The sequence below is a fragment of the Xyrauchen texanus genome, chromosome 32 (genome assembly GCF_025860055.1).
Source record: "Xyrauchen texanus isolate HMW12.3.18 chromosome 32, RBS_HiC_50CHRs, whole genome shotgun sequence".
Classification (NCBI taxonomy): domain Eukaryota; kingdom Metazoa; phylum Chordata; class Actinopteri; order Cypriniformes; family Catostomidae; genus Xyrauchen; species Xyrauchen texanus.
Window position 1 is genome coordinate 41,561,274 of NC_068307.1, and position 18,040 is coordinate 41,579,313.

Genomic DNA, 18,040 nt, shown 5'->3' on the forward strand with positions numbered 1-18,040 from the left:
TACAGGCCAAGCCGAAATTCCCATTTTCTGGTCAAAAATGTTCTAATTTGGTACAATGATACTACAGGCCAACAGGAACCCACAAACCAAGAATGGCCAAAATTCGCCACTAGGGGGGCGCTACAGGCCACGCCAAAATTCCCATTTTTCTGGTCAAAAATTTTCTAATTTGGTACATTGATACTACAGGCCAACAGGAACACACAAACCAAGAATGGCCAACATCCACCCCTAGGGGGCGCTACAGGCCACGCCGAAATTCCCATTTTCTGGTCAAAAATTTTCTAATTTGGTACATTGATACTACAGGCCAACAGGAACACACAAACCAAGAATGGCCAACATCCACCCCTAGGGGGCGCTACAGGCCACGCCGAAATTCTCATTTTCTGGTCAAAAATTTTCTAATTTGGTACACTGATACTACATGCAAACAGGAACCCATGAACCAAGAATGGCCAACATTCGCCCCTAGGGGGCACTACAGGTAATTCCCAAAATTCAACTTTTCTGGTCAAAAATTTTCTAGTTTTGTACATTGATACTACAGGCCAATATTATATTATTTTATATTATTATTATTCTCCTTGAGCCCCAATATCTCAGTCACTGGTCAAAAATTTTCTACATTGGCATATTGATACTCCATACCAACGGGTACCCCCAAACCAAGAATGGCCCACATTAACCCATAGGTGACGCTAAAGGCCACGCCCAAAAAAATATATTCAAAGTGATACAATTTCCACCCCATTTGTCCAATTCTTCTGAAACTTGGTGTACCTGCCTCATTTCTCATGGGGGAACAAAAAAGTTTCAAGGATCCATAACTTCCACCATGATGGATTTTCCTGTATAGTGAAAATTTGTGAAAACCTACAAAACTCTTCTTCTCCTGAGCCGTGGCTCCAATTGACTTGAAATTTGGTACAATTGTGTAGAATTGAAGTCTTTGAAAATATTACTTAGGAAAAATTAATACAATATAAAATGGCTGAAAGGGGCGTGTTTATGTAAAGGTGCACATTTTAACAATATATATGTGTCAATAAATTAAATGGAATTTTGACTGATGGTTTTTCAAACCTAACATGCTTCAAGATGACATCACTCTGAAGTACTGCGCAAAGAATGGCCAACATTTGCTCTTAGTGGCACTACAGGCCATGTCGAAATTCCAATTTTCTGGTCAAACATTTTATAATTGTGCACATTGATACTACAGGCCAACAGGAAACCCCACACAAAGAATGGCCCACATTCGCCCTTAGGGGGCGCTACAAGCCATGCCCATATGTCCTATATTCAAAGTGTTTTAATTTCCACCATATTTAATCGATTCTTCTGAAACTTAATGTACATACCTCATTTCTCATTGGGAACAAAAAAGCCTCAAGGATCCATAACTTCCACCATGATGGATTTTCCTGTACACTGAAAATTGTTCATTTAGGATTCAGACAGAAAGACATGTTTTTTGGATTCCTCCATTGCGAGGGTTTAACCCCAACCCTCTACTGATCAATTTTAAATGATTTGCCATTTTGAGGAGGAATCGCATTGTTGCTTGCAGTAGTGTTGTCAAAAATACCGGTACTCTGGTACCAAGTCAGTACTCAAACAAAAAATTATTTACGATACCAGAATTTCTGGAGGTACCGAGTACCGGGTCTACCCGGTACTCATGCAGAAAAAAAGTGGAAAAAGCCAGGCTTGGAAATTCATAGCTTAGGGAAACATCATAGATCTGCAAAAACCTATTTGTAAACGCTGCTTTCGCAATTTTCTGACGAAAGGAGTAAACTCATCAAACATAAAAAAGCACATGAAAGACACCTGCTTTATTCAAGCAACTAAAGCAGGTGAGTTTAAAAGCATTTTATCATTTGCATTAGGGCTGAAACGTTTAGTCGACATTATCGACATCATCGAAAATACAAAATTGATGAGAAAAATGTTCTTTGTTGAATAGTCGTTTGATCTCATTTAACGTAACATGAAATAACAATAAACTGCAACGATGACACGTGAGAGCTGCAGTTCACCTCTGTTGGAGGAAGAATTAAACAGATCAGTCCAGATGCACTCTAAACTTTCACAGTTCATTTTATGTAGATCCCAAAGCATTAGGGAATTATAAAAAAAAAAAGTACATTCAGAAGCATGTACCGTTGTGGAATAAGCGGAGGCAGAGCTCTGTAAAGGAAACATCCCGGCGTTACTTCTTAAATGCAGTAAAAGTTTATGCGTTATAGCTTTAATAAAGTTCAAATAATACAGAAGTAGATCATGTTAATAACTATAAACTCAGAAACTGGCATTTCTCTGTGTGGTCGATGCTTCTCTATGAGTTGCATGAATGTCCCGATCTAAGGGGGAGAGATTGAAACTGCACCCGGCTGAGAGAGACTCTGCCTCGGGGACGCTAAGAAATGTCTGTGTTTGTGTATTTTTATGTCTTGCTATCTCTGTACAGATAAATCTGCGAGTGAGCTATGAGGACTGTTTTCAGGAAGTGAGAGCTCTGGAGCTCCAGCAGGAAGCTCTGATGTTCCAGGTGGACTGTCTTCAAGATGCTCTCGAGGGCTCGGAGGAGATGCTTGCTGAAGCCCAGAGAGAGACTCATAATGTTACCCTGGTACAAGAGTGACTGCAGTTACAACAAAAGCACAATTCTTATCAGGCAGATGCTGTTCACATGCATTGCTATTTTTTGCTGGCAAAACAAATAGGAATGTGTCAAACTGACACAAGTTAAAGATTTCTTGAAACTGATATGGTCTTCAGTGAGAAAATATTCTGGGGGGAATTTACTAAGAATTAATCGCACCTGGTCAAAATCTGTTTTATTTGAATGCGATGTCTGCGTTGTTTTTGCGAACACACGCAAAACGTTGTGCTAAATGCAATCTACATGGTGCAGTTACCCATTTTGTGGTTCTGAGTGCTAGGTTGCGAATGATGCAACAGACTAACATAATCTGGCACACTTTACTGTGCCAAAACACTAAAGTGTAGCCACAAGATGCAAACAATATGCCTGTTAGTGTGGGAGATATGCTGTACAGTCCCAGTAAAGGTGTGCGATCCAGTCACCTCATCATTAAAATTCTGAAAGTGCACTTGACTACACTGTGCATCAGGATATACAGTATGCCCGGTTATGGTGCTCTTCTCCATAATTTGGCAAATTACTGTTGGCACGATCAATAAGAAATGTACACAAACTTCTCTTTTAAATAAAACCTCAATTCCAAAAAAAGCCAATGCCAATTAAAACAAAAAGGAGTGATTTTTAAATGTACTTTGACTTGTATAAAAAAATGTAAAAATACGAAGTACTTTGTTATTCCTAATCAACTGCATTTATTTTTTCTTCCTGAAATTGATGCCTGTAACACGTTCCAAAAAGTTTGAGACAGGGCCTATTAGGTGGCTGTGGCTCAGGTGGTAGAGTGGGTCATCTGCTAATCGCAGGGTTGGCGGTTCGATTCCCGCCCCGCATGACTCCACATGCCGAAGTGTCCTTGGGCAAGACACTGAACGGTGTATGAGTGTGAATGTAACCTATAAGGTTAAAAAAAGGTGCTATATAAGTGTAGACCATTTACCATTTCAAGAGCCAGGATGGGGCTTTTCACGAAAGGCCATTTCACCTAACATGCACAATATAGTTAAAAGATTCGGTCAAGAGATTCCAGTCAAATGTCTGTGCGTAAAGGGCAAGGCCGAAAACCACTTCTGAATGCACTTGATCTTCGACTCCTCAGACGTCACTGTCTTAAAAACTGTCATACAGGTGAAACTCGAAAAATTAGAATATCGTGCAAAAGTTCATTAATTTCAGTAATTCAACTTAAAAGGTGAAACTAATATATTATATAGACTCATTACAAGCAAAGTAAGATATTTCAAGCCTTTATTTGATATAATTTTGATGATTATGGCTTACAGCTTATGAAAACCCCAAATTCAGAATCTCAGAAAATTAGAATATTACATGAAATCAATAAAAAAAGGATTTTAAATACAGAAATGTCAGCCCTCTGAAAAGTATAATCATGCATATGTACTCAGTACTTAGTTTGGGCCCCTTTTGCATTAATTACTGCCTCAATGCGGCGTGGCATGGATGCTATCAGCCTGTGGCACTGCTGAGGTGTTATGGAAGACCAAGATGCTTCAATAGCGGCCTTCAGCTCTTCTGCATTGTTTGGTCTCATGTCTCTCATCTTTCTCTTGGCAATGCCCCATAGATTCTCTATGGGGTTCAGGTCAGGCGAGTTTGCTGGCCAATCAAGCACAGTAATACCATGGTCATTGAACCAGGTTTTGGTACTTTTGGCAGTGTGTCCTGCTGGAAAATGAAGTCAGCATCTCCATAAAGCTTGTCTGCTGAAGGAAGCATGAAGTGCTCTAAAATGACCCGGTAGACGGCTGCGTTGACTCTGGACTTAATAAAGCACAGTGGACCAACACCAGCCAATGACATGGCTCCCCAAACCAACACAGACTGTGGAAACTTCACACTGGACTTCAAGCATCTTGGATTGTGTGCCTCTCCATTCTTCCTCCAGACTCTGGGACCTTGGTTTCCAAATGAGATGCAAAATTTGCTCTCATCAGAAAAGAGGACTTTGGACCACTGAGCAACAGACCAGTTCTTTTTTTCTTTAGCCCAGGTAAGACGTTTGACATTTGAAGCCCATGTCCAGGACCCGTCTGTGTGTGGTGGCTCTTGATGCAGTAACTCCAGCCTCAGTCCACTCCTTGTGAAGCTCCCCACACATTTGAATGGCCTTTTCCTGACAATCCTCTCCAGGCTACGGTCATCCCTGCTGCTTGTGCACCTTTTTCTTCCACACTTTTCCCTTCCACTTAACTTTCTATTAATGTGCTTTGATACAGCACTTTGAGAACATCCAACTTCTTTTGCAATTACCTTTTGAGGCTTTCCCTCCTTGTGGAGGGTGTCAATGATGGTTTTCTGCACAACTGTCAGGTCAGCAGTCTTCCCCATGATTGTGAATTCAACTGAACCAGACTGAGAGACCATTTAAAGGCTCAGGAACCCTTTGCAGGTGTTTAGCTGATTAGAGTGTGACACTTTGAGCCTACAATACTGAACCTTTTCACAATATTCTAATTTTCTGAGATTCTGAATTTGGGGTTTTCATAAGCTGTAAGCCATAATCATCAAAATTATATCAAATAAAGGCTTGAAATATCTTACTTTGCTTGTAATGTGTCTATATAATATATTAGTTTCACCTTTTAAGTTGAATTACTAAAATTAATGAACTTTTGCACGATATTCTAATTTTTCGAATTTCACCTGTATGTCTGTAATGGATATCAGAAATACTTGGGTAAACCTTTGTCAGTCAACATCATTTGACGCTGCATCTACGAATGCAAGTTAAGGCTTTACTATGCCGCTGACTTCTATGGGCTCGGTCTCATCTGAGATGGAAACTAGAACAGTGGAATCATGTTTTGTGGTCCAATGATTCCACATTTCAAATATTTTTTGGGGAAAAATAGCCATTATGTTTTCCTAGCCAAAGAGGAAAGGACCATCCAAGCTGTTATCAGCTTTAGGTTCAAAAGCCAGTATCTGTCATGGTATCGGGGTGTGTCAGTGCCCATTGCATGGGTAACTTTGACATTTGTTAGGGCACCATTAATGCAGAAATATATGTAAAGAATTTTGTAGCAACATATGCAGCCATCCAGAGGCTGCACTTTCCAGCAGGACAACACCAAACCACATACTGCCTGGATTACAAGCGTGTGACTGCATAAGCGGAGAGTGCTGGTGCTAGATTGGCCAAGTATTGGCTAAGTCTACAATCCAAGTATTTAGTTGAGAATGTGTGGCACATTATGAAGCACAAAATATGGCAACAAAGGCCCTGTACAGCTAAAGACCTGCAAAATTAATGAATGGGGGGAAATTCCGCTTGCCAAAATTTACAAAATTGTGTCTTTAGTGCCCAAATGCTTGTGTTTTTTGAAGAAATGTCCCACAGTTGTAAACACTCGAATGTCCCAACTTTTTTGGAGTGTGTTTTAATCAAGTGATTGAATGACTATATAAAAAATTAATTCACAAGCTAAAACATCAAATATTGTGTTGTTGTGTGCTTTCAATATAGCACAGAGTAAATCAATTTTACAAATCACTCCTTTTTGGTTTTATTGGCATTTTGCATACTGTCCCAACTTTTTTGGTTGTAAAATGTTTAAAATAAATGTTTATCACTTTTCCAAATGACATTAATTACACCGACATTAATTTGATGTTGGCTTGACAAAGCCTTGTCTAAACGTTTTAAGTACTTTAAAAGTTTAAGGTTACGCAGACATTACATTAAGGCAAACTTCCAGTGAGATAGATTGTCAGACAGACTGTCAGATAGATAGACCAGTCAGTTAGAAAATCCTAAACCATGGCCATGTTTAAAATTATCAATTTTAATTTGAAAATGTATTGATTTTTTTAAACTGGATTGTTGGTATTCCGTAAATAAGGTGCAGTTTTTTGTGGTGAAATACTGCATGTAAAAGTGCTACAACTGTTTAGTGAACTCGACCCTTGATATTATATCTGTCATTTGTGTTCGTTTGAGTGTATATTAATACATTTTTAAATTACCTTTTTTTTTTTTTTTTTTTTTTTTTTGGTATTTGGCCAATACATCAATTACACATGTAATTGACTGCAGTTCTCTCTCTCTCTCTCTGACCTGCCGTTTGATTGGCTGTCTTCTTAACTGTACAGGAACTGGAGCGAGAGCGAGAGGCAAGGAGGAAGTTGGAGAGCATGGTTACATCATTAATGCTGGAGAGAGACAAGTTACAAGAGGTGAGGGCAGTCTAAGCTTATGTAACCACATTTATACATTAACAGAAACTAACAATTTCTGTACAGCCACAGAGAGAGAAATTGTCACTCTCTGCAGGCTGACATAGCCTTATTAGAATTAATACTTTCTCATTTGTAATTCCCTGTTCAATAAGATCATGGTAAAGTGTTATTTCAAACAATAATGAAAATGATGTCATCATATACACCTATGTTGTTCCAAACTAGTCTTCTGTGAAATGCAAAAATTATCACCATTCAATGCCATTACACGGGGGAAAAAAACACCAGGGCATTCTGCAGAATTTCTTCTTTTCTGTTTCACAAAAATCAAAACACACTGAAAAGCACAAAGTGCTTCACAAAACATAAAATCAAAACAAACTCTGTAAAACATGGTTAAAAAAAATGGTAAAAGCGAGTTTATACAAATTAGTGTTTAAGGAAGACTCAAAACCAGACACAGATTCAGCAGATCTAATATCCCTGGGCAGGCTGTTCCATAATCGTGGTGCCTTCACTACTCTATCACCTTCTGTTTTGTATCTAGATCTTGGAACAGCCAACAGTTCATGACAAGAAGATTTAAGAGGTCTAACTGTTTCAAAAGGTCTTAAAAGTTCTGCTAAATATTGTGGCGCCAACCCATGTTAATGCCATATATATATTTATAAAATCTTAAAATTAATCTTAAATGAATTGGTAAAAAATGAAAAGAAGCGAAAACTAGAGTAATATGTTTAAAATACCTTGTTCGTGTCAAAAGTCTAGCTGCAGCATTTTGCACTGATTGTAGCCGTGCTACAGTTCATTATAATAATCTAGATAAGACAAAATAATAGCATGAATAAGCATCTCTTTATCCCTAAAACTCAGAACCTGTCTCACTTTGGAAATGTGCCTAAACTGATAAAGTCAAGACTGAAAAACTTCTGACATGATATTCAAAATTAAAATTTGTGTCAAATCTCTCACCACCTGCTGAATATTTGGGATCACTTTATTAAGTGCTAACTGAATCTGATTCTTTTTAAAACCATGACCGATTATGACAACCTCTGTTTTAACTGTATTTAATTGCAGAAAATTAGATGCCATCCATTTTTTTTATATATTTAATACAGTGGTTCTCAGATTTATTTGGTCACTTCCTACACTTTCTCCTTAAAAATTCTGAAAAAGATTCTGAATAAATGAACATTTGTCTCAATGCCAACATAGTTCTGTTATTTTGTGTATACTTTCTGTATTTCATAAATGCATAAAACATTTGAATTATGCCTATACACTTTCAAACCATACAAAAACAGAAGGAAAAATAAATAAATAAAAAGTGATACTGCTGCAGGAGCAACCCCTGGGCATGAACATTGCAAACCGAATTCTCTGTACCCCTTCTGTCACTCACTCGACGTGCCTCACGTACCTCTGAACTTGAGAAAAGGCCAATGAGACCCGGACATACGGGAATAAAGGGACGTGTGTGTGCGTCTGTCAGTCAGATTTTTTTTTCTGAGCCGAGCGGTTGTGCAGCAGCAAGCGGAGTCTCACTAATGTTCCACTCACCCTTATCAGAGCATTGCTGTTGGATCTACAATGCGTTACCAGTGGCTTTCTTCCTCTCTGCACGCTGTGCAGTCCACACCCCTGGGCGCTTCGACAGCGCTTCGGTAAAAGAGTGAATACCTCTAAAAGAGAAGTATCTTTCTTCTCTAAAAGAGAGTATTTTCATTCACAATGTCTCGCATGTCTGTGATCACATGGAAGCAGCATTTATGAATGGTTTATGTTCTCATTGTGATAACATAGCCATGGCAACGCTGCGATCGCGACTTTCTCCCTTCCGAGAGAAAGCCACTTCAGCCCCCCACCGCGCCTTCTTCCTAAGAGATTATGGCCGGCGATGAAGGTTATTTGGGGAGAGCAACGGGCCCTGTTTCGGTGGGTAAATCCCCACGAAACACCCACCCCCCCAGCACGCTCGTTTGTTTCCGTCTGGGTCCGATGCAAGACCGGCTCGCCTCACGGCCTGTCCATTGCTGGATGATGATTGCACAGCTGCATCGGAGAGCATCACAGCGGCGTCAGGTGCTGGAAACTTCCGCCTTACCCCTCGCGGTCATGGAGGGCACATTTTACTACCCAGATCCGACCTCCTCGCTCGTCTGCTCTCACTACCCTTGACGGTGGGGCAGTCCACGGGTACATGAGGTCCCCGAGGTGGATTGGGCAGTTGCGTTCCACCTGTGCCCCGAGAATGCCACCACCTGCCGGGATCATCCGGAACTCCCCTTCAAGGCCTGTAGGATGACATTGTCACTGACTTCGAAAGCCTACAGCACCAATGGACAGGCAACCTCCGCCCATTCTAGCTCATTCTCGAGAGTTACTATGCACTCACAGGGACCAGGTGCTCAGGCACTTCAGCCGTCTAGGGCTTCAGGTCACCTAGGAGAAGAGCAAGCTCTCCCCGGTTCAGAGCATCTATTTTATCAGCATGGAGTTAGATTCCAAGTTAGTCACGAACGAGCGCATGCAGTCGGTACTAAGGTGTCCCGCTCTCTTCGAGCCCGGCACAGCGGTTCCTCTAAAACCGTTCCAGAGGCTCCTGGGGCATATGGCATCCTCGGTCGCGCTGCTCTGTTTGATGCATATGAGACCGCTTCAGCACTGGCTTCAGACTCGAGTCCCGAGATGGGCATGGCGCCGCGGCACATACCATGTGTTAATCACACCTTACTGCTATCAGACTTTCAACCCTTGGAAAGACCTCTGATTTCTGTGGACTAGAGAACCCGTACAACAGTCCAGACATGTCATGGTCACCACAGTTGCCTCTCAAGGAGCAACAGACACGCAGCCGCTGCTCCTGGACAGGGCCCGACTGTGTTGGCACATCAACTACCTGGAGTTGCTGGCGGTATTCCTTGCCCCGCGGAGGTTTCTCCCGCTGATTCGGGGCAAGCACATCTTGATTAGTTCAGACAGCACCACGACGGTAGCGTACATAAGGCGGCGTGCGCTCTCGTCATAGGTCACAACTCTCCTGTCATCTCCTTTTGGAGTCAGCAGCGACACAGGTCGCTGCACGCCATTCATATCCCGGGCAACCTGAACACGACAGCGGGCGCGCTGTCGCGACAGGTCTCGCTCAGCGGAGAGTGGAGGCTACACCCCCAGGTGGTCCAGCTGATATGGGGCTGGTTCGGTAGATATCATGGCACAGGTAGATATCTTTGTCTCTTAAGACAATTCCACTGCCCGCTCTGGTACTCCCGAACAGAGGCCCCTCTTGGGACAGACGCGCTGGCACACAGCTGGCCCCGGGGGCTGCGCTAGTACGCATTTCCCCCAGTGAGCCTTCTTGCACTGGTGCTGTGCACGGTCAGGGAGGACGAGGAACAAGTCACCTTAGTGGCTCCTTACTGGCCCACTCGGACTTGTTCACGGATCTCACGCTCATCGCGACAGCACCTCCCTGTCCTTCCTCAGGGGAATTTGCCCTTCTTTCCCAGAGACAGGGCACCCCCTGGCATCCGCGCCCAGACCTATGGAACCTCCACGTCTGGCCCCTGGGTGGGACGTGGAAGATCTGAGTGACCTACATGCGGTCATAGACACAATCAACCAAGCCAGAGCTTCCTCTACCAGCCAGCTTTACGCCCTAAAGTGGTGCTTTTTTGCAAATTTGTGTTCTTCCCAGTCTGAAGACCTGCAGAGATGCGCAGTTTGGTCAGTGCTTTCATTCCTGCAAGAGAGGTCGGAGGGGAGGCTGTCCCCCTCTACCTTGAAAGTGTATGTAGCCACTATCACAGCCCACCACAACGCAGTGGACTGCAAGTCCTGAGGGTAAGTTTAGGTTCCTTAGAGGTGCCTGGCCAAGCCTTTTCCCCTCCTGGGATCTCTCAGTGGTCCTCTCGGGCCTTCAGAGACCCCCCTTCAAGCCGCTTGACTCAGTTGAGCTCAAGGCCCTCTCCTTGAATACGGCCCTCCTGATAGTTCTAGCTTCTATCAAGAGGGTTGGGAAACTGCAAGCATTCTCTGTCAGCAACACTTGCCTGGAGTTCGGTCCTGCAGATACTCACATCATCCTAAAACCGCGACCGGGTTACGTGCCCAAGGTTCCTACGACCCCCTCCAGGGACCAGGTCATGAACCTGCAAGCAAGCTGCTCCAAGAGGAGGCAGACCTAGCCTTCATTGTTGTGTCCGGTACGTGCTTTGCGTATCTATTTGGACCGCATGCAGAGCTTTAGATGTTCTGAGCAGCTCTTTGTCTACTTAGGCGGACGCCAGAAAGGGAACGCTGTCGCTAAACTGAGGCTGCCTGCTGGGTCGTCGATGTCATTTCCTTGTGTCGGACCCACGTCTCCCTTGGGCAGTCCCTATGCCCCCGGCCACTGTGTTTGTAGAGCTCCTCCCTCATCAGGTAGCACCTGCCACCGCGCCACTACCACATGTGCCTTGACAACCACTGTGGTGTATTGGCCACATATCACCTCCACCTATTCTGGGCAGATTGTGTCTCCACAGGGTCTTTTCCCCCTAAAAGAATAGAATTGGGAAAGTATAGCCCCAGCCACTTTACGCTCTATGCGAGAAATATGGAGAGAGAAAAGGCTGTGGCTGGCTGGCTTGCTCCCATTATGGTAATTTTGCGCCTGTTCCCCCCTTAGGGGTGCTGGGAACCTATGGTCTGTATATGACACCTTTTTCTGGGGGCGCTGGGGAGGATTACGTGAGGCTGATACAGTTGCTTCTAGCACGCAGCAGCCTGCTTGCACCTGTGTCAACAGTTCACGTAACACCGTCTAGTGCATGGTGCTTTGAAATGGGACACCGTGTGTCACTACATTCGACACAATGTTGAGCGAGTAACAGAAGGGGATCGTCATGGTTACTGTTGTAACATACGTTCCCTGATGGAGGGAACAAGACTGTGTGTCCCCCTTGCCACAACACTAGACCTACCACTGTAAATGGCCGTACCTTATTCTCGGCTCCTCAGTGCAAAAACCTTACATACAGATGCATGCCCGCGTCCCTTTATACCCGTATGTCCGGGGGGCATGCAAATTCTGTCTGCCAATTTCTTATCTCGTTCATCAGGGAACTGAGTTTACAACAGTAACCATGACGTTCATCTGCATTTAAATAGCAGAATGTTTTTCTCTCAATGGAAACATTTACACTGGATATTTTGTATTTTTTTAAAGATAATAATAGGGGGGGCCTGGGTAGTTCAGCGAATAAAGACGCTGACTACCACCCCTGTAGTCGTGAGTTCGAATCCAGGGCATGCTGAGTGACTCCAGCCAGGTCGCCCTAAGCAACCAAATTGGTCTGGTTGCTAGGGAGGGTGAAGTCACGTTGGCTTAACCTCCTCGCTGTCACTATAATGTGGTTCTCGCTCTCATAGGGTTCGTGGTGAGTTGTGCATGGATGCGATCAACAAGCCATGTAAAAAAAAAAGGTAATGATAATAATTGCAAGGATTCATACATGTGAATATTAATCCACCCCAGTAGTATCTTTAAAAGCTTTTTTAAACTCCAGTAAACTTTCAGTAAAAAGAAACGACTGTGATTGACCCATCCTGGCGACCGCTGAGAAATGTAACAGATACTACACGTCAGCGACAAGACGGGAACGCCACAATTTATAGTTGAATAGGAGGACATGTCATCTCCAACAGACAATACAAATGTACTATTTATCAAATAGGTAACAAACCAGTCTAAAACCACCCCAGATATTCCCACTCTTTTCTTTAATGAATCAATTAAAACTGAATGATCAACTGTATCAAATGCTTCAGTTAAATAGAGCAACACTAAAATAGAGCACTCTCCATCATCCTCTTTCATCAATAAGTCATTGGTAACCCTAAGAAGGGCAGTTTCTGTACTGTGATTTACTTTAAAACCTGTCTGAAATTTTTCAAAAATATTGTTGTCCTTCACTACCTCCAACAGTCGCTTCACTTCTGAAAGGTAATTTTGAGATTGGTCTATAGTTATTTCCATCCAAAAGGTCTAATGAGGGCTCCTTCAGAAGCGGTTGAACTTTGCAGCCTTTAACAACTCTGGGACACATCCTGAAACAAGCAAGCTATTTACTATAGACAACAAAGAAGGGCCTAAAGTCCCAATAACTTAAAGTCTTAAAGGAACAACATCTGTACGACAACTAGATAGATTCAACTGTTGTACAATTTTATAAAGATCCTGCTCTGAAATAGGTGTGAAAGTATTCAACAAACTCCCCCTATCAAACCGATTTTTCATTATGTTAGTGACCTTATTACCAAAAAAAAAAGATAAAAATGTGTTACAATCTATTGGACAAAATGCAGCACTAGACACAGGGTTGATCAGTTTATTAATTCAATTGAATAAAAACTTATTAGCCGTTATTAGTTCTGAACAATAAGCAGTTCTAGCAGCTTTAACCGTCTTATTGTACAGCACTAAGAGATCCTTCATGTGCTCAAAGTGAACAATACGTTTAGTTGTTTTCCAAGCATGTTCTGCCTTCCTACACTTTCTCCTTAATATGAGAATATTATCATATATCCAAGGGGATTTATTTATTTGTAACTATGGCTGGGCAATAAAATGATCTCGATATTTATCACGTTAAAAAAAACTCTTGAGCTTTTGAGTAATTTTCTATATTTAGCCTGTGTTCTGCATCTAGACGATGAAATGCAAGCAGTTCGGCTTTCTTATTGTACATTTCCACTGGTGTGTGGTGAACGAAGGTGAGTGAGCGCTTTAAATTTCTTCCTATGGAAGCTGGGGTGGATTGTAGAATTGACAGCAGCGCTGTTCCCTAGCGTTGGGAGTGGCTTTGAGAGGATTTCTTCTGCCTCAGTGGAAACGCATCCTTGGACTGTATGAAGTTGCTAATGTCCCCGCTACCCAATTCACCATGTTCTGGGTCCGGACCTCGGATTGATTCCATCCAGACTGCAAGACATCATGACGATGGTTGGCCCTTTTATCGTCTCTAGTGAGCAGCGTGACAAAACAACAGTGCTGGTTACATAATATCTGATCTTTCTGCGCTGTATTCTTGAATATTTTTCTCTAGCACCGAACGTGCTTCATTTATGCCCTGTCCTGCTCTTCACGTGTTTCCTCTTTTCCCCGCAATAAGTTATTGTGGTTCCAGATTGCCTTTAGACCATACAATTTGTATCTTTCTAAATTTAGTTTTATTAATTTACATGTTACAAGCCTTTAATGATAAACAAATAGATTTCTGTTCTAATTTTGTGAAATTATTCAGATGTCATTATCTCCGACTAGGATGAATGATAATAATATTACTAGTTTTTTGTCTAGTCTTTCTTACATTAATGAAAATATAAAAATGGTCCATTCAAAATTTTCTAAATTTTCTCTCAGGGGATATCCCTGAACCCCCATACAGTATCATTCCTCTGTCACAAGGGCTTCTATGCCACCATACTTGGGTATCTGAATGTAACAAAATATATATATTTTAGTAGAAGATCCCTCAGACACCACTGCTTCGGCTGTCTCTGGGCCCAGTTTGTATTGACTATTTGACTGTTTAGGATTTTTTTCTCCTTCTGCCAACTTGAAAATGTGGAAATGTGAATGTATATCATGATAAATATATATATCGAATTATATGAAAATTAATATTGTTATCATATTTTTTGCCATATCGCCCAGCCTACTTCTAACCTACTTCTTGTTTTGACAGGGGCAATTGGATCTAATATTGACACACAAATAATTGAAATATTTTAACTGATCAGTTGTGCGGGCATCATAAGGCCAGTTATCAGAAGAAATTATGCAAATGTATCTAACATTTTTGGAGTTCTAGTACGAGAACGATAGGAGCAACTTCTCTCAGCAGTTAATACAATGTCAAAAAGAATGCTTTTATGATCTGACAAAAAAAGTGGCCTGTATTTTCTATTTACAAGAGTAAAGACCAGATCTAATAAATTACCTCTATTATGTGTTGGACCAGATACATGCTGTCTCCAAATTAAAAGACTGTGTAAAAATGTGTTAACCACAGTAGCGTCAGCCCGGTCTACATGGAAATTAAAACCCCCAACAATGATCATCTTATATTTTAAAACCAAACCAGAGAGCAGTTCTTAGAATTCATCCCTAAAAGTTGTATTGTAATTTGGAGGATGATATATCAAACAAGTATAGGATCTTTTCCTGTAATTGTAACCTGAAGAACTTCAAAGGAAGAAAATACACAAACATCTTTCTCTGTGCAAATAAAATGATCTTTAAAAACCAAATATATTTGTATTTTTATGCAATCCTTATGGTTTAAATAATATCAGGATTTTGTTTCAACATTTCATTCAGCTTCATTGTGTTTTGTATCCTCTGCAGGAAAGGAATTCAGTTCCCATCATTGCACTGAATAACCTCATGGGAGACCCAACACATGGAGTGCAAAATTGTTTACAAGACACAGACAATTCTACTGTCATCTCAGGCACTTCAGTAGATGAGGTTTTATCCAAGGAAGGGATGATCACTGTGCACTTGATTTCAAAATGTCCAGCCTCTACAGAAGAACCAGTTTTGAGTTTTTCTAAAGCAGCTTTAGGCTCTCTCTTTAAGAGTGGAAAAACTGGTCAAACAATACATGCTGGGCCCATCTGGCTTCAAGGTGCTCCAGAAGGAACATCAGTGGACCAAGAAGCAAAGTCACTCTCAGATACCCAAGCATTTAGTCAGTCAGTGCATTTTAATAAAAAGCGTGAAGCTCAGGATGGATATGACAATGATGAAAGTAATGGCTATGAAGATGCTCCATCTGAGTTCTCGCCTAGTCTTACGACTCCAGATGTGCTGCCAGATGGAGGTCTACTGGAAGTTGAAATTTATGGAGATGATGTGAAGAATACCAGTGAGTCTAGGATCCCTAAAAGTGCAGAATCATGTGCTCTCTCTTAAGAGCTTTATGACATGCAGGGTTCCCAGGGTTTATATGGAAATATTAGGGAATTTTAAAACTGAAATTAATAAAATCCTAAAAGTTATGGAAATTTCTATAGTCAATATACATTTTCAAGTTTTGCTCTGCTCAAAAATATTTAATCGGCTAGATTTTGCTCTTGGGTAAAGTCAAATTTCGGAAGCCAAAGTGGTGTTTTACTTATGAGTGAATCCGTTCTTTAAATCTGATCTTTCATTTAATCTGTCAAACTATTTTTTAAATTGGTTTGAATGAATGAATCTGCCTGAATTTTAAGTATTTTTATTCTTTAAATCCTTATCTGCTAATCACAAACATCAGGAAATGTCTTGGAAATGTATTGGTCAAAAAGTGTGGGAACCCTGCACTGTCATTTATAAAAAGAGTCGGCCAATAGCAACTAGTTCTCACAAACCTTGTTTTACAATTTTGTCTAAGCATCTTTAGCCCAGACTCGAGTCACCTTCACTGAAACGGCTTTTGTACTAACACTTTTAACTGAAGACTACTTCATCAGTTACTTGTCATTCAACACAATTACTTTTGTAAAAGAAGTGATCTGCACTATTTTTTTTTTTTGTTATTTTTAGCTAATTTGTGTTGGACTTCACTTTGAAATGAAACATGAGCAGACTTCAACAGTCTTATGTCCGACTGTACAAGATACTGAACTGCAATAGTTTTAGGCTGTTCTGAAGTGTCATAGTGAGGAATTCTTTCAAAATAATGCCATGAGTCATTTTTATTTAACAATTAACTTCATACAAAGTGCAGTAAACATAAAATAAAAAAAAAAAAAAATCAATATTTGATGTGACCAACCTATGCCTTTAAAGCTGTGTCAGTTTCCCTAGGTTTTTCAGGGTTGTTGGAATATAGGTTGTTCCAAGCATTTTAGAGAACTTGCCACAGTTTTATGTATTTAAGCTGTCTCAATTGCATCTGTCTCTTCATGAAATCCCAGACTGGCTTGATGTTGATTTTTCGGGCTATCTGTTGTAGGACTCCATTTTGTACTTGTATTCTATTTACGAAATACATTCTTGAAAATCTAAAATTGGCATTTCCTATTTACACACTAAAGCAGAATATAAAAAGATATTAAGACAAATCTTTTTGTGAAACATCTGATGTGTGTAAGACTTTTGCACAGTACTGTATATTTTAGGTCTTTGGTTACAACAGTGATCTGTACTGAAATTTGTCACATTTTTACACCCTAATTGACGGCATAAAACCTGTGCCAAGTCAAATATGCGGATCATGGATACCCCTAATGGGAGCAGCTGAAAGAAGAGGAATGTTAATTCATCAAAATACAAAAGTTCATTCCTTACTCATGTTAAGTTAATATTGCATTAACTGGTAATGTATATCTTTAAATGTTTTATATATATATATTAGTATATGTAGAAATTAACATTAACCAAGATTATTATATGGCTCTCTGGTAAACTCTATTCTGATTGGTCAGTCACGCTGCCATCTAGATATCTGATATTTCTGAATAGTGCTTAACAGTAACATTTTCAACTGAATGTCTATTTCTCAATTAAATGCATCATCAGTTGCTGTGCAATTATTCTTTTTTCAGTCATTAGACAGTAGACGTAGGAGCTGTCACTGAATGACTGCCACCCAGTTTAAGATTCATTGTTAAGCCAATAAACTGGATGTCAGTGAGCATGTCACACTAAAGCCGGTATCAAACTAGCTTATTTATTGAGTAATTTTCAGGTGTTAGTTGCATTAACATAATGGCTGACCATTATGTTGAAGGAACACGATGCATGAATTAGCGTCTGCCAGCGGGAGGTTAACCATCTGGAATCCCTCTGGATTTAAAAGAATGTTCCGGGTTCAATACAAGTCAAGCTCAATCAACACCATTTGTGGTATAATGTGGATTACCACAAAAATTTGTTTAGACTTGTCTCTCTTTTTTTTTTAATTAAGCACAAATCTGGGTTTCACTTAGAATGAAAGTAAATTGGTCAATGAAAGTGAATGTGGCCATTTTTTGAGGGTTTAAACACAAATGTGAAGCTTATAATTTTATAAAAGCACTTGCATTAAATCTTCTGTTAAAACTTTTGTTTTATTTGAGCTGTAAAGTAGTTTAATTTGACATTTTTACAGTTGTTTTAGGGTTTGTTGACATATCATCATGGTAAGGAAGTTT

At 40.7% G+C, this 18,040-nt stretch overlaps 1 protein-coding gene across 1 annotated transcript in view; it reads left to right on the top strand.

Annotated features, from left to right (window-relative positions):
* Positions 1 to 17,450, top strand: part of si:ch1073-456m8.1 (uncharacterized) — a 29,505-nt gene extending 12,055 nt beyond the window's left edge. Inside the window, exons 2-4 of the mRNA XM_052101460.1 lie at positions 2,477 to 2,638; positions 6,785 to 6,868; positions 15,267 to 17,450. Coding sequence (XP_051957420.1) covers positions 2,477 to 2,638; positions 6,785 to 6,868; positions 15,267 to 15,836 — 816 coding nt within the window. The 3' untranslated portion in view covers positions 15,837 to 17,450. The remainder of the gene's footprint in view (positions 1 to 2,476; positions 2,639 to 6,784; positions 6,869 to 15,266) is intronic.
* The last annotated feature ends 590 nt before the right edge of the window (positions 17,451 to 18,040 follow it).